Source organism: Callionymus lyra, chromosome 17, assembly GCF_982586985.1.
Source record: "Callionymus lyra chromosome 17, fCalLyr1.hap1.1, whole genome shotgun sequence".
Classification (NCBI taxonomy): Eukaryota; Metazoa; Chordata; class Actinopteri; order Syngnathiformes; family Callionymidae; genus Callionymus; species Callionymus lyra.
In genome coordinates, this window is record NC_141834.1 from 5,988,874 (window position 1) to 6,005,577 (window position 16,704).

At 37.7% G+C, this 16,704-nt stretch overlaps 1 protein-coding gene across 1 annotated transcript; it reads right to left on the reverse strand.

Annotated features, from left to right (window-relative positions):
• Nucleotides 1–127: 127 nt before the first annotated feature.
• Nucleotides 128–15,626, reverse strand: LOC148062241 (adenylate cyclase type 3-like). Its single transcript, XM_087779080.1, has 19 exons — nucleotides 14,973–15,626; nucleotides 12,854–13,003; nucleotides 11,932–12,068; nucleotides 11,754–11,865; nucleotides 10,545–10,672; nucleotides 10,321–10,479; nucleotides 9,637–9,816; nucleotides 8,819–9,055; nucleotides 8,590–8,751; nucleotides 5,707–5,794; nucleotides 5,505–5,621; nucleotides 3,167–3,432; nucleotides 3,026–3,107; nucleotides 2,793–2,951; nucleotides 1,034–1,180; nucleotides 862–978; nucleotides 669–795; nucleotides 395–519; nucleotides 128–301 (listed from the first exon to the last, which is right to left on the reverse strand). Exons 1-19 carry the CDS (start codon nucleotides 15,624–15,626, stop codon nucleotides 128–130), a joined length of 3,321 nt encoding a protein of 1,106 aa, XP_087635206.1.
• Nucleotides 15,627–16,704: the final 1,078 nt, after the last annotated feature.

The following is a 16,704-nucleotide window of genomic DNA, read 5'->3' on the forward strand; positions in this document are numbered from 1 at the left end:
GTTGATTTATTACAGATAAAACAAATTCTTGAATGATAAAATGATTGATATGTGTTTATTGTATTGCATTTCTGAACTATCTGAATTTTGACTAAAGTGAGAAATAGAGAGTTTATTTGTGATATTATTAAGAGTACACCACTACTTGGTGTGGTAGTGGTCCACCAGTTTTGGTTCCTGGTTTGTCTTTTCCCTTCATGAAGTACGTCAACAGCTCTCCTTTGCCTTTGACATATATTGGTCCTCTTCGGACAAAACGGAATCCGTAGTCCTTTAGGATGACGTAGCAGTTCTCCACCACCTGATGTCACAGATTATAGTAAGAAACATATTTTAAATGTCATATCGTATTAAAAACTATGATTTTTTTTGTAAGAGAAACGTAATGTTTCACCTGTATGTTGCCCATCACTCCAGTAGACTCCATTCGACTGGCTACATTGACCGTGTTGCCCCAAATATCATAGTGTGGCTTACGAGCCCCGATCACACCGGCCAGGACTCCACCTTTATTAAGACCTGAGAGAAAGAAGAGAAGCTCTCATCACACACTCTCTCATCATACACCAGGTCTTAGTCTTAGAATAACTCCTGTAACAGTCACAATATTATTATCACTATTTCTTTTTTAAACTCAAGACATTATCACTCATTTCTACTGCACTGACCGATTCGCAGCATGAAGTTGTTGAAAGACTGTTTGTTGAGGTTGTTCAAGGTCACTTTCATGGCCAGAGCGAAATCTGCCAGGGCGGCGAGATGCTGCCAACGCTCCATGAACGACTGCTCCTCTGGCTGCATGACAGAGTTCAAGATACCATGAAAAAATCAAGATGTATCTACGCATTGGTGTGTTGTTACCCTGCAGCTGCTGTATCCATTAGTGTTGTACTCTGGGGTGAGTCCTGAGGCGGCCATGTAGGTGCTTCCTATCGTCTTGATCTTGGTCAGGCATCTGAATTCATCTCTGTCCAACAACTGTAAGCAAGGTTAGATAGTGTGTGATTTCTTAGGGTGCATTGAATCAACTCACGCTGTCGAAATCTGAGATGATCTCGTTGAGAATCCGAAGACACTCTATGCCTCCGTTGTTGATGCCTTCTTCGGTATAGAAATCTGAAAAGTTGGGAATGGAGGCGAACATCACTCCTATCTCATCGTAGGACTGGCTGTACAGCTCCTAAAAATGACAAAATGTTTGTGAATTATTAGAGCTGTAATGTCCAGGTTGGCCACAAGATCATGCTGTTTAGACATCAGTCCGGAGCCAGTAAATAGTAAAGTGAAGCAAATTAATTAACCCATGAATTAAATAAAAGCCAAGGAGTATTTAATTGGTGTTTATCTTTCTGTCTTCTTCTTATTTAATTATTATACATTTATAAACTGATTGCAATTATACTTTCAGAAAATGTTGACCACATTATAAAGATTATTTTTTAAATTTTGCTGGTTTTCCACAGTACTAGGTCCTCAAAAAAGATGGACGATTTGTAACTATTTGGGGTGTGAAGGGAACTGAAACGATAGGTTCCTGGTCTTGCTCATGTTACTGTGTGAATCATGCAAGATATTTCTACCACCTTTTGTCCCTGTTACCCAATTGGTATATAAGGTATTTTAAATGCTAAAAAAAGCATTGAATTATAGAGATAAAATAAATGCAATATTATTGGGTAAAGAATCAAAACAATACATCATATAAAGATTGTATGAGTCTCTTTGTGGAGTTGTGCCCAAACCTATGGTGCCGCTCCTTCGCGCTGTAATTTAAATTATCTTAATATCTGGAATTTAAACCGTAATAAGAAAGAGAAAACTAGAATTTTGCATTCCATCAATGGCACTCATGGACAGCTAACAAGCGCTTAACCATTAGATTTTTTTTTTTTTTTAAAAGACTCACATTTTTTCTTCTCAAAAACACATTTTGTTAAAAATATAAAGGAAATCTGGCTCAAAATGTTATTATTTTGTCAAAGACTAACACTTCACAATAAACATGCAGTCAATCAAAGTACACAAGGTTTTTAAAATACCGCCTTTTGTTGACATTACAAAAACTGCATTGACCTTTATGTTTTACTTTTATAGGTATTTGTATACAAAACATGCAATCCAGTGTTTTTTACACTCATTTTATTTGTTTGGAACTGTGTCCACATGTTGAAGTAAATAAATCATTTTATTTTTTACTACCGGAGAAATACGGTTAGAAATATTAATAACATTATTTTAAAAATGTCAGTAGTGCTTATAATGACATCACGTCTGACACTGGTGTGCAGTACAGGAGCACCTCAGGGGACAGTACTGGCTCCTCTCCTCTTCACCATCTACACTTCAGACTTCTGCTTCAACTCAGAGCTGAGTCTCGTCCAGAAGTATGCTGACGACACTGCCATTGTTGGATGCATCAGGGACAACAGCGAAGATGAGTATAGGAGTCTGATACGTGACTTTGTGGACTGGAGTGAGAGGAACCATTTGCAGCTGAATTATTAGTTAAAATAAACTGTTATATTGTTTATATAAACTGCAATATTTTTGAATACAATGTTAATGTTTTAATACTATATTGTGGCCAAACCTTTTTGCATTTTGGTTGTGATTGACAGTACGGTCTAGTATTTTAGGATATATTTTTATGGAGGCTACGATAAGATCTTCCCGTATCTATGGACCACTCCATTTTTGCAGTGCATTATTCAGGAGGAAATGTTATTATTTTATTACAACCTGCTCATAAATCCTCTTAAAGATGATGTGCCAAATGTACTGATCCATCTTACCTCGTCTCTCTTATTAGCTCCAAGAAAATGTTTGGCAACGTGCTCTGGCAACATGTTTGTGACGAGTGCTTCATTCCAGCGCCTCATCTCGAACACTCGCTCCTTCTGGTCATTGGTTGCCATCTTCCACAGGAACAACTTCCTGGACTGTCGCTCCAGCTTGAAAGAGTCCTTGTATGTGAGACAACTGAGCGGTATCTTTGCTCTTTTTGATCAATTGGAAAGCTACTCACGTGTCGGGCAAAGGTGTAGAAACACATCAGCATGACGATCAGCATCATGGTCATGAGGTACTTGGACGGCACTGTAGAATATCTAATGAAGAAAGAATCCACTGTTAAGAGCTGTCTTTAATGTCTGTCGGTTGACCTCACCTGTAGCTCGCGAAGCGTGATACATCAAACTGGTCGTAGATGTGCCGCCAGCTGTAGATGTTAACAGCTCCGGTCGCTGTGACGACCAGGACCATTAGGCCCAGTTTAACCAGGTGACTGACCTGCACCAGCATGGCCGTGGCGATGAGCGACATCACTGCCATGAAGCTGTAGTGTTTGGGATTTTCAGCACATTCGTTCAGCGGTGTTAGAGTCAGAGCAGATGTGTTGGTGAAGATCCCGAGAGTTGGTGGGACACAGCTCAGCTGCAGGGTTAGAGAAGGACATTCATAAAACCGGGCCGATTGTTAAAAAACAATCTTGGGAATCCCAAGGAAAAATCCTTTTTTTTCCTATCCAGGATCAGTATTTCTTATATGCCAGTTTTTAAAAGGTACATTGGAATGGACTCTGATAATAATAATACTAAAATGAAATACATAAGGTACAACAGGGTCACTTTGAGTTTCCTTTTTTTGTTTTTTAGTTAAAAACATAAGAATCCGCATCTATCTATGATTTATATAATGGCCACTCATCTAAAACGTCTTGAAAAAAGGTTTAATGTCCAATAGTTAACAAAATAGGAAAGACCAGCAATTTCAAGCCCTGCTTTTAGGAGGCGAAAGTGAAGTTTTTACCTTAGAATCGGAATAAAAAAACTTGTATTGCCAGCGTTGTTAACACAACACTGGAATCTGTTGTGGTTGCATTAAATAAAACAAATAAATATGTATAAATCAAAATAAAATAAGAGACATCCCAAAAAAATAAAATTTAATACATAACATTTAATTAAATACTATTCATGATGTACCGAAGAAACCAAACCAAACTCGGTTAAACCCTGATGATTTTTATTTTATATACAATGATGAAGGAAATAAAAACTAACTATATAATTTGTATAATTAATTAAACCCTTGGGGTTTATTTTATGTGTGACATTTCTATTAGATTTTTACTTCGCTTTTCGAAGCCTTAATTGGTAGCTGATACGTAACACAAGTTATACCCCCCTGTTGGGATCAGCAATATCTGGTCAAAAACAATTCCTACTGTCATTTCTTGTAAGATTAGATTGGCTTTATTTATCACTCTGGAGATCTCCTTCGGGAAATTGGGTTAGGACAAATACTAGAGTATTGATCAAAGTTAAAACTAGGTTTCAGTCGCATGATCCTTCTTTCTCCTTTTAACAACCTATGTTCAAGATTTAATGCAATTAAGTAACAAGAATGTGATCATATTACCTTTGAACTACTGGCCCATGATTACATACAGTATCTCTGCTGCAACTCTGAGCTCAACAATATATCAATAAGCAACATTTCTTCACTTGTAAGCATACATTAATATGCAGATGTAAGATGTGATATTGAATATCCTGGTTCAGAGAGCTCTTCTGAGAATGATAGATGATAAATGTTGACTTTAGCGTCGTCTCTTCCTGTCAGATGGTCACAGGCAGTGCAGTAACCGGCTGCTCTTCGGGGACAGAGACAAATGAGGCTGCAGGCAGCAAGACTGACAGTTAATAATGTCCACAGGGAGGACGCAGACTTCAGGAAGCACCTGTGATGTTACGATGAGGGTTGGGTGGACACGTGGATGCTCACGAGCATGATAAAACATTCATTTGATCAGCATGGGACATAAAAAAAAAAGATTTGCTTTGCAATGATATTCTAAAACGAAACCCTATTAACACTTAAGAATAAACTCTTGATTATTAAATGGTAAAACAAAACAATGGTAAAAAAAATCAAATCTGTATTTTTATTATTTTAAAATACGTGAGAATATAGACATCCATATATTTAAATGTCCAAAGGGCATGTTCTTCTTTTGATTAGAAAAGAGTGCATGAACAAAATTATCTTATATTTATGTTTTATTGTCTGGCAAACAAAATTAGTCATAAATAAATCGAATGCTACAAATATAGCGGGTAATCATTTAAAAAAATAACTAAATATGTAGAAATGATTCTAACAGCAGTATAACAATTTTATTAATCACAGAAAAATAAATATATATACTGTATAAATAGGTCGTTGGAAATATATATATTTTTAAAGCATTTCTTTAATAACTTGAAAAACCCCACATTTTTAAATGTAGTAGAATCAATAACACCCAATATCAATTGGCATCATTAATTAGCTTTTGCATCATTTGAATGCTCCTTTTCTGTCACTTGTTGTTTCTTCTGGCTTGGTGGCCAATCACAACAGTCACTGAACATGATTACTAAACGTAATTGTCCAGCCTTGGGTTGGAGGATAATGTTAAAAGCTCAGTAGTTTCATGTTAAATCAATGAGAGACAGGCGTACCATATCTGCAACCACAGCCATTGTGAGAACAAAAATGGCGGCCATAGCCCAAATGTTCCTTGCCCAGCGCGTGCGATCGATCCACATCGAGAAAGACACCAAGCGCCTGGGAAATGTCTGAAATATTCAAGTTAAGCAAGTCAAATATTGGTTTAAAAAATGCCTAGAAATAAATCTTTTTATTCATCGTCTTGGGACTGACCCGAGGGAAGATGGCCGCCAGTGAGCAGAGGGTGAGGATCAACAACAGAAACTCTCCGATCACCAGAGTCACGTAGTTGACCACCAATCTGAAGGAAGAACACAAATATTGGTCAATTTGGATTAAATAATACGAGAATTTCATTGTGACCCAGTTTCCTTTTCACGGAACATATACATTCATCAACAAACCATCAAGATGTCATCTTGTTCTTCCTCTTTATGTTCTTCTTATTTTATTTTTTATGTATTATTTTTTATTGTTTATGAAAAATTGCTGGCTATTGGTAAAAAACAATTTCCCAAAGGAGACCTCCTGAGGGATCAATAAAGTTTTACCTTACCTTACCTTACCTTACCTTAATACCCGCATTATTTGATACATGATTTCAGACGAAAACATTTTTAGGCTATTCAGTTATAAAACTTTGCTTGACTTATTAATGAAAATTCAAGGAATTTAAAAACGACCAAAAAATGTGTGAGGTAGTAAATTTAACCTCAGAATTCTGTTAGCACTGTCATTAGGTAAGCTAGCAATAATATTCCGTTAATAATTGACTTTACATTGCACCTAAATTAAACTTTTAAAATGCTTTTTAACTATAAAACGAGTTATTAAATGAGTGTGGAAACTACTTGAGGGGTCTCAAAGGAAAACAAAAAAGTGTAGCTGCAACCTGTCCATGCTACCTGTCCACGCTAACTGTCGATGCTACCTGTCGATGCTACCTGTCAATGCTACCTGTCCACGCTAACTGTCCTTAATAACTGTCCACACTAACTGTCCTTGATAACTGTCCACACTAACTGTCCTTGATAACTGTCCACACTAACTGTCCATGCTACCTGTCCATCTTACTGATCGACCACAGTATGTCAGGCTGAAGGACATCACGTCTGACACTGTGGTCGATGGTGTGCAGTACAGGAGCACCTTAGGGGACAGTACTGGCTCCTCTCCTCTTCACCATCTACACTTCAGACTTCTGCTACAACTCAGAGCTGAGTCTCGTCCAGAAGTATGCTGACGACACTGCCATTGTTGGATGCATCAGGGACAACAGCGAAGACGAGTATAGGAGTCTGATACGTGACTTTGTGGACTGGAGTGAGAGGAACCACTTGCAGCTGAACACCTCAAAGACAAGGGAGCTGTTCTTGGACTTCGGGAGGTCCAGGAGAAAGCCGCGTCCAGTGTCCATCAGAGGCAACGAGGTGGAGATAGTTGACAACTATAAGTACCTCGGCTTGTGGCTGGACAGTAAACTGGTCCTTCAACACAGACCATGTATATAAGAAGGTTCAGAGTAGACTGTACTTTCTGAGGAGGCTTCGATCATTTAACATCTGCAAGAAGCTCCTCTGCATGTTCTACCAGTCTGTGGTGGCCAGTGTCCTGTTCTATGCTGTGGTGTGTTGGGGTGGAAATGTCTCCAAGAGGAGTGTCAACAGGTTGGACAGGTTGATCAGGAGGGTTGGCTCTGTGGTTGGAATGAAGCTGGACTCACTGGTGACAGTTGCTGAGAGGAGATCTCTGGACAAACTACTGTCCATCATGGATGATGACAGTCATCCTCTGAACACTGTCATCAGTGAGCAGAGAAGCAGATGAAAAGCATGAATGCTCCTTCCCAGGTGCAAAACGAATAGACTCGAGGACTCATTCATTCCTCGGGCTATTAAATTGTACAATTCTGAGTTCGGGGGCAGGAGTGGAGTGAAAGTATCTGGATGTTCTGTTCTATGTTAGTCTTTGTATCCTTTGTCTTTGTTGTTTTTCTTTGATCTATGTTCTTTGTCTTTATCTTTAGACTTAGCTTGTGTCATCTTGTTCTTTCTCTTTATGTTCTTATTTTATTTTGATTTATTTTTTATGAAAAATTGCTGTATTTTCTGTGGATTTTCTATTGGAAAAAAACAATTTCCCGAAGGAGACCTCCTGAGGGATCAATAAAGTTTTACCTTACCTTACCTTACCTGTCCACGCTGACTATCCGTGCTATCTGTTCACGCTAGCTGTCCATGCTAACTTCCCATGTTACCTGGCCATGCTACCTGTCCACGCTAACTGTCTATGCTACCTGTTCATGCTAACTGTCCATGTTACCTGTCCATGCTAAATGTCCATGCTGCCTCTCCATGCTAAATGTCCATGCTACCTGTTCACGCTAAATGTCCATGCTACCTGTTCATGCTAATTGTCCATGCTAACTGTCCATGCTAATTCCTAAAACAATTCTCATGTCTATCTGTTAAGTTATCATTTTTTTGGGAAGATATATAAGATCATTTTGAACTTGTCATCAAATGTGGCCCCTCCTCTAAAAAGTATTTTAAGATAGAAGAGTTTCCGTATGGTACAAGCAACAGGTATATATCCAGTTTTTAACTTGAATATGTACACAAATATATTTAGTTATTATAATTGTAATAATAAATTAATTGAAAATATATTTTAAAATTTTAATGAATCTAGGTGTTCGGAATAACATTTATAATGATATTAAAACATGCGTTATTGTTATGAAAACACTTAAATTAACAGCTTTGATCCTCTGAATACATTTTGACCCATATTTACATTTCGAGAGCTCATGACTTAAAATACACCTTGTACCTTTTATAACCTATAATCTTTTTCTTTCATCTTTTAGTATTTGATTTTATTTTAAAACTAAACTGGAAATTTAGCTACAAAAGCTGGAGAGGGACAAATTGCTAACAGGCTCAAGATTTTTACTGAACTCTCTTCAATACCTTGAACAATTAATCTTTACATAAAGTGACCATTTAGATCTACAAGAATAGGTTTGTGGGAACCAACACAATGGCAGCAAACTAGTCTTAATGTTGCAGCTTAAATGAATTTTAAAAAACTTACAGCGGATCTATAAACACCTCCATGGCCGTGATGAAGAAGAGCACAATGGCGCAGCAGCAGAATGCAGCTCCACTACGTTTCTCCTTCTCTGAGGAATAATGTTCCTCCAACCTTCCATCCACGAAACGCAAAGAAACAGGATTTATGTCATGATGCTTCATCCTAAAAACAAACAAACAAAAGAAGTTAAAAAATAGAAGCACAAAACAAAACATTATATTCATCCTACATTTGCTTTGTTTCTCTTTCTAGAAGTTCCAGCTGCAGTCGTCTGTTTATGTGTTGTTCTTCAGAAATCCTGCGTCTCTGATCAGATATTGAAGTCAGATATGTTAATACCTTACATATAATCTTGATTAAAGATTGGGAAACATTTTTCACCCCTTGTCTGGACTCGGATATTGGGTTTTGTGGTGAAGCTGTATTTCCATTTGTTCCTGAAGTGTTGATCAGCTGGTTCGATCTCCTGTTGAGAAGTTTCTGACAAAACACATTTACACTTACAGTAAATAAGATATTACAGGATTTATTTTTAAATGATTTAAAATACAAAAAGTTATAAGATCCAAGAAGAAGAAGTCTGGATTTCACCCAATGTCCTTACTAGGAAATATCACTATTGCTTACATACGTGAGGGGAAAATATCTCTTATGTTACAATTCTTTGGTGTTTTTTTTGGGGCAGGAAATAATAGGTCAGCATTTTGAGAGCTAATATAATTGTTTAGAATAAATAATAAATAAAAATGACGGAATTAAGTAAAAGTTTAAATTGCCTAAACTAAATAGTTAAATTGAGGATTACATATCACAATCAAAATAATCCCCAAATGAAAATAATTATGTTCATAAAATTATATAACAATTCAGCTGCACTGTACCGCTGTATGTTCGAGGGTCCACATGTAATATGTTTTGTGGGAAAATATCGCAAAACGTAGTGATTTGATAATTAATTGATTTATTCTAATATTCTTGTGTTAGTTTCGTGCCAGTAATTTCTAGATTTAGAGAATTTTTTTAAATATCTCTTTCAGACACAATTACGAACATCTATTTTCACTCACATTTCTGCTGGTCTGCTTAACTATCTGTTCAGGCACCCGAACCAAGAAAGTGTCGATGCCTTTCTCCAGCAGGTACTCGCATCGTTCACCACCGTTCCCAGGCTCCAGCTCGAACTCGCCATGAAGACTCTCCATGGTGCTCTGGGATATGTGCACTCTCCTGTAAAGGTGAAGTAAATTATTGCTATGACTTGTTAGCCACTTCAGAATTTCACTTAAACCTACATAAGGTGGGCAAAATGTTGTCATCATTTAAAAGTCAAGTCAAATTTGCCAGATAGACACATTTGTTTTGAATAATTTTCAAAACGCTTCACTATGATGAAGATCGCTGGGAAGTGCAAAACAATAAGGGGGAAAAAAAAATCACTAAATCTGAAGGAATATAATTAAATATTGAAACCAAGTATAATTTCTGTTTCGATCTCTCATTAGTTTGTAAATTTGTTTCAAAAATTTGTAATTTTTTAAAAATTTCCTATTATGCAAAACCTTGAGAAGCACATCATACTTTTGAAGTTAATCTAGCTCATGTTGTAGACCCTGATTAGCTTCACTTGGATCTCTTCATCCACTGTGAAATCATTACCAAACCTCTGAGATTTTTAGAAAATGTTTAGGGTTTATTAGGGTTGTTTAATGTCCAATTTCCTCAGCATCTTACCCAGGGATTCCACCAGATTCCATTTTATTGGCAACAGTCACATCCGTGGACCAAACATCAAACTGCCAGCGCTTCTGGCCCAAAACTCCTCCAATCACGGTCCCCGTGTGGACGCCCACTCTCATGTCCACGTCTGTCTTCGTCTTCTCCCGCACATATCTGAGTAGACGACAACAACATATGGTATTGGAGATATTCCATTATGATTATTGGGTCTTGCTTACGAGATCGCTTCCACCATGGAGAGGCCCATCATGATGGAGCAGGCGGCGTGATCTTCCCTGAAGTCTGGAAGACCACAGATGCAGTAGTAACAGTCGCCCAGGATTTTAATTCGCAGTTGGTGATGTCGCTGAAGAAACATTCAAGAAAATAACTCGTAAAGCAAGTCATATTTCAATTTGTATGTGGTGTGTACAGCAGACCTGGACCTGGGGCCCTTTATCTGTATTTGTGTGACCCTCACTATTTGAATTCCTTTTCCTTTATTTCCTTTATTTGATCTTTTCTTTCCAATTACCCTTAAACTAGTGACAACCCTTGTGCAATGATTATAGGTGTGGTACATAACATTGTGAGGAAGCTGTATTTTAAATTTAGAAGTCCAACCTCCTCTGTTCAGAGTGTTCCCTGAACCCTCCAAAGTATCTTTGATACAGCCCAAATGGGGGGAGGGCAGGACAAATTGCAGTTGAATTTGATTGACATTTTACAATCTGATGATTCCCTAGTGGCCGCTTAAAATGAAAGGAAGGTGTTTTGACATTACTGTAAGTTTCACAGGTGACTAAAAATGTTAATTTGTGTATTTCAGGTGTGATGAGGATATAAGAAATATGACAAACAAATGATCTGATCCCTATCGACCTTTACTCTTTGAAGACTTTGGTTCTTTAAATTGAAAAAGTGTATCTATCTATTTAAAAAAACTATTTTACACAAATCTCTTTAACAATAAAATGATTTTATTTATTGTGGAACTAATGTCAAAACCGAACTTTCCCGATCTTGTGAAATGTTGAAGTTCTCCTCTCCAAGATGCAGTAAGTCCCTAATAATGACGATGTTTTGAAGTCATTACTTTATAAAGTTCTCCCACAACTGAAATCTCAGCGAACGAGAGGTTACGAGAGCGGAATCCATTATGGCGTAATAATGGCTTCACTTTCAAAACTGATGAACCACGGTGAAGAACCTTGATGCTGGACCAATCACGGCAGAGTGGGCGTGGTTCTGGTAAACAAGATTAAATCTCCAGAAAAAGTGTTTTCAGTGGGCGGGGCTTAAGGAAATTTTCTAATGTAAATATTTAAATGAAAAGAGAGTTTTATACAAACACAAACATACTGATGAGTACAATAGAGGTCGAAGATATATTTGAGAGACACACAAATCACTGCATGAGTTGCCCGTATAAAAAAAAGTATCGTTACCTCTGCGAGTTTATCAAAGCGAGCAAAAAGCTCATTTAGCAGCTTCACCAGTTCTTGAGGGCCACACGTAGATGACAACTGCGTGAAGCCCACGATATCTGCAAACAGGATACTGCAAAAAACAATTTGATTTAATGAAGATACACGATGTCTGTTTCGTGAGGAAACTCGTACAGACCTGACATGTTCATGGCGGTACATGTACATGGTGTTGAACTGCTGATGCTGGACCTCGCTCTGGTTGGCCTGGTTCTTCATACCCTGGAGCATCTCGTCGGCTATGTGCTTGGGCAGGATGGACAGGAGAAGTTCTTCCTGAATAGATAAAACAGGGAAAGAGGGATAGATAGTGTCTGGAGTGAGTGCGACGCATGACTGGAGCAGTTCAGTGCCATGTGAGAACATGCTTCTGTGATGAGTTCTGGTTGTCTGCCTCTTTGTTTACACATCACTGTGGACGTCAGGCTGTCTCCTCAACCTGAACACTGCACACATGCTCCCTTTCCTTCGCAGAATATAATGTAGTTTGTATTTTTGTGGAAAAGCAAATGATCTCACATATTTGTGCCTTGAATTCAGATGTGAAAAGTGGTCAAAAGAACTAAACCATCTTCAGTGTTTACTATAGAACTCTTCCTAAAGATGTGATGTGAACATAGCTTCATAATAATCTTCTTTCTGACATATTTGAGATTCCTTCAGAGATCATGGATGTATAAGATCACTAGCTAATCTAATGAAATCTGATGCTTAAGGATGAGGATGAATTATTAAGTCCCAACACAAATCTTTCCACCGACTCCCTGAAGTCCCTGTTGATGTCCTAAAAACAAACTCTAATCAGCTTATTAGCTTCGAGCTGAGTGAGTAACCGGAAAAAAAACACAGCAATTAGGAAGCACACGTTGTCTCTTTTTTATAGGTGTGTCCGTCTGAAAAACTGTCTTCTATAACTAGATCTTTACCTCCGCCAAGATCCAAACATCATTAGTAGGTTTGTCACTCTTTGTGGTGCAGAACAATCTGTTCTTGCTTTTGCGTGCAGTGAGTAGAGAAGGTGAAAAAACTGTCTAAATTAAAATGGTATTTATGTCTCTTACCTGCTGGGTGCTCTGATCTTCCAGTGTGAGTTTCACCTCCAGAGACTGACGTGCCTCCAAAAAAGCTTTTCTGTATTTAGTGTCCGCCATGTAGAAAGACACGACGCCCACGGTTGCTGCGCCCAGGTATAGCATCATGTTTGCCATCAGCTTGAAGCAGCAAGAGTTTGGTTAGGGCTACTAAACTGGCATCTATCAACAAATACTTGCCTCAACACAAAGTATAGATACTTTTTTGTCATATGGCTGGATTACTGAAAGAAATTTTACTAATATAAAACAAGCTTAATCCAACAAGAGACTTTATCTTATATTATATATAAATATACATGCTGTATTTGGCAATATCACATTTTACAGCATTTCAGAAAACAACTTTTTTAACCTACATATTGTCGATTTAATAGGAGTACAGGATACGTAAAATCACTAAAGCAAAGTCAATGTTAAAAAAAAATGTAATGACTCAAGATAAAGCTGAATTCTTGTAAAAGTAATTTAACTGGTTTAAGTGAAAGCTTATTGTTGTCACCACTAAATAAACTAAAGTAGGAGTGACTTCAGCTACGCTGCTTTCAGGAACGGTCAAATCTCTACCAAGTCTCAATTTGAAAACCTTATATTGATAAATGGACCTTAATATTAATAAATGAATAACAAACATGTTGTGTCACAATAAGTGTTAAAGAAGTGTATTTATTTCAGTGTTTTCATTGTATGGTGTCTTTTATTGAGTTACATTTTTGGTGTTTTCGGAATCGTGGTGAGAAGCCATACAAGTCAATAAATGTTCCTTTATTCATTTTTTCCCTGTTATTTACTTTAAGTTACATTGTTTACAAACAAGCAAACAAACGAACCATCAGGTAATGACTGCCTGTTTTCTAAGACCCCTTAGTAAAATATCCAGTGTGTGTTTGTGTGGCTGAACCATTGATTGTGGGTAATCTACTAAGATTATGCAATTTAAAACATGTGACCTGTAATAATAAGACATTTTTTGTGTTTCATGATTCAATTTAGGAATTCAGACATAATATTAAATTGTGCTAAAGATTCACAGAGCAATAAATAATGAATAATATTAGTGATAAAAGTCGATATAGCAGCAAGAAAATAGTTTTATGGACGATGTCATCATGATTCGCTGACTTTACTGTCCTGAATGAACATAATCATCAAATTTTAAATCACCAGCCAGTCCTCACTATAAAATGTGTCCCTGTGGCAATATACAAATGTACACAAGATTGAGCGTCCTCTATCAGGGCACCTTGACTTTGAAACAGCCTGCCTGAGGAGAAAGAAATTGGTTGAGTCTGTTCCTTCTTTTAAACCACTGGTAAAACACAATTTTACACGGTTTAAACTTTAACTCTTAACTGGATTAACAACTGTGTTTTACTATAAATTATATTTCATTATCTAAACTCAATATATTTATTGTTTTTAATAGCATGGCTACTAAAGATACTGTGCCATTATGTTGTTATTAACCTTGTTTTTTTAATTTACCTTGTGACATTCAATGTCAGAAAGTTGCTAAGTAAATTAAATTAATTTTAATATTGTTTTATATTTATGAGCATCTTCAACCTACGTATCAAAGATTACTACATACACAACTTTTTTTTTCATCATAAATAGACTCCCTAGGAGTAATTAATTAATTTAACACTTGCAGAATACATTACATTTTTTTGTGTTAATGTATGTTCATTTCATATAGAATAGTCATGTCCAAAGTCAGGCCCTCAAGCAACCACCGTCTCCGATATTAACCACGTGTATCATCATGGGAATGTACAATACACACTTATTACATTCTAAACAATAACCTTCTTATAGACAAAACGATGTCAAGAGTCAATTAAAAACACCACAGGGTGAAGCAGCCAAGAGCTGATGCTAATTCTTCTAATTGTCGTTGAAAATCTGCCATTTGTTGTTAAACTGAATGAAGATATAGTCGCTTTATACGCTGCTTGGCCCCCATTCTTTTTCAATTTATCAAGTGTAACTATCTTCCTTTTGGACACTTCTACTTTAGAAAACATCCATATAATCTCTTGATACCTAACAAACCATTAAATAATGGCGTCAAAGAAGAATGACTCACCTGTCGGACCAGTGTAGGTCCATCCACGCCGACTTCCTGGGCCACAGTCAGCCCCAGAACCAGGATGTGGATCCCGGAGGAGAGGGCCGACAGCAGCAGCAAGGGGACCAGGTTGAGAGGAAGGGTCAGAAAAGTGGAGAAACTGAAGAAGGCCTGCCAGCCCACAGAGTCACTGGCATGGTGATGAAGCTCATAGTTGAGTCCCGTGTAACACAGAACGTGTACGGTGATCATCAGCCACAGGATGTACGGCACGGCCCCCCGTGACACCGCCGATGTGGGTAACTTCCTCGCCCGGCAGAGGGTGAAGAGAAGGATGTCGGCCACCAGGGCCACCAGGGCCACCACCACCATCGCCAGTTTATCATGGGTGTACACCACAGCGCACATGACGATGATGAAGAGGTGATAAAGGATGGCGAACATGGCCAGCACCAGAATGTTCTCTTGTCTCTGGCGGCGGAAGTAGTTCTGGTACAGGTGCTCCAGTGACTCGGGTGTGAAACTGTGGCCAACTGTTCGCAGCAGGCATTGGCAGCAGGACGGCACACATCTGACTCTGTCAACAGCATCGAGCTGCACCTCCACGGAGTAATCCGCAGAGTACTCCCCTGACTGAGCCGTGTCTATGGTACTGACCCGGTTCAGAGCCATGTTTTTGTCTTTAATACTACCAGGCGACACTTCTCCTCACAAAGTCTGCTTCCATCTGAACAAGGTAAAACTCGCCGAGAAGATGTTCACTTGTGGTGTTTTAACCTGTGGAGCATCTCTTACCTCGACTTAGAAAAGAGAAATCTCACAATTCCATTTTCTGCTGAAGTCCATTGTGTGGCGAGGCTGGAATATCTGGAACAACCAACAACTCTTCCAGACCAATCGATCAGATAAAGTACTTTTCCTCGTGTTATTCTTTCAGCTCCCATCTACAAAACATCATGTATTAGAAGTCTCTGTCTTTCATCCACTAATCCACAGCTTCTCTCTCCTCCCACACACTCCCTCCTTCATCCAAACATCAGCTCCAGTGTTTCTGTTGCTAAGATGAAACCAAAGTAACTGTGTTGATGCGTCTGGGGAACTGTGCCATGAAGGTAAGAGGAGATGAGGATGAGGGATCATTAGACAGTTAGACATTAGACATGCACCTTAGATGACATCTCAACAATTATCTTGAGGTTTCCTCACTTCTGCTGTATTTAAATCGGCATCTGGAGACTAAATTAAATATTATTTTCTAATAAGATCGACTTTTGTTGCAAAAGAATTAAGGTACATTCATTGTTGTCTATTTTACCTTAAATGGGCAAAGTTCTGTAATGATTCTGAGCTGTCATTTTTATTGGAAAATATTTCCTTTACCGTAAATTAAATAAATAAATAATCTTAATATTGGTGTGACTGATGGTCACTGTTGGGTGGGATGGGTTTATTATTATTGTTGCATTTCTTTATGTTTATTTCTTTAACTTAGTTAGTAACTTTATTCTGTCTCTAAGTGACATTTATATTATAGTGTAGCTTGTTTTGTTTATAATTATGTAAAAAAAAGATAGATAATGGCATGTCTTAGTGCATTAGTCTACTTTTGTTAATAAAAAAAAACATTTGAAACACAGATGTGTACACATTTAATTAATTTAATATATTAACGTTTTTATTTTAATTTTTAAAAAACCTCTGAATGATTTCCTTTTGGAATCGGTTCCCTTAAATAACAAACCATCGTAAT

Coding starts and splice junctions, on each gene's coding strand:
- LOC148062241 (XM_087779080.1), bottom strand. CDS start 15,626: ATGGCTCTGAACCGGGTCAGTACCATAGACACGGCTCAGTCAGGGGAG. Junction 1,181..2,792: donor GAGCTAATAAGAGAGACGAG/GTAAGATGGATC, acceptor TGTCATTTTTAG/GAGCTGTACAGCCAGTCCTA. Junction 520..668: donor CAACTTCATGCTGCGAATCG/GTCAGTGCAGTA, acceptor TCTTTCTCTCAG/GTCTTAATAAAGGTGGAGTC.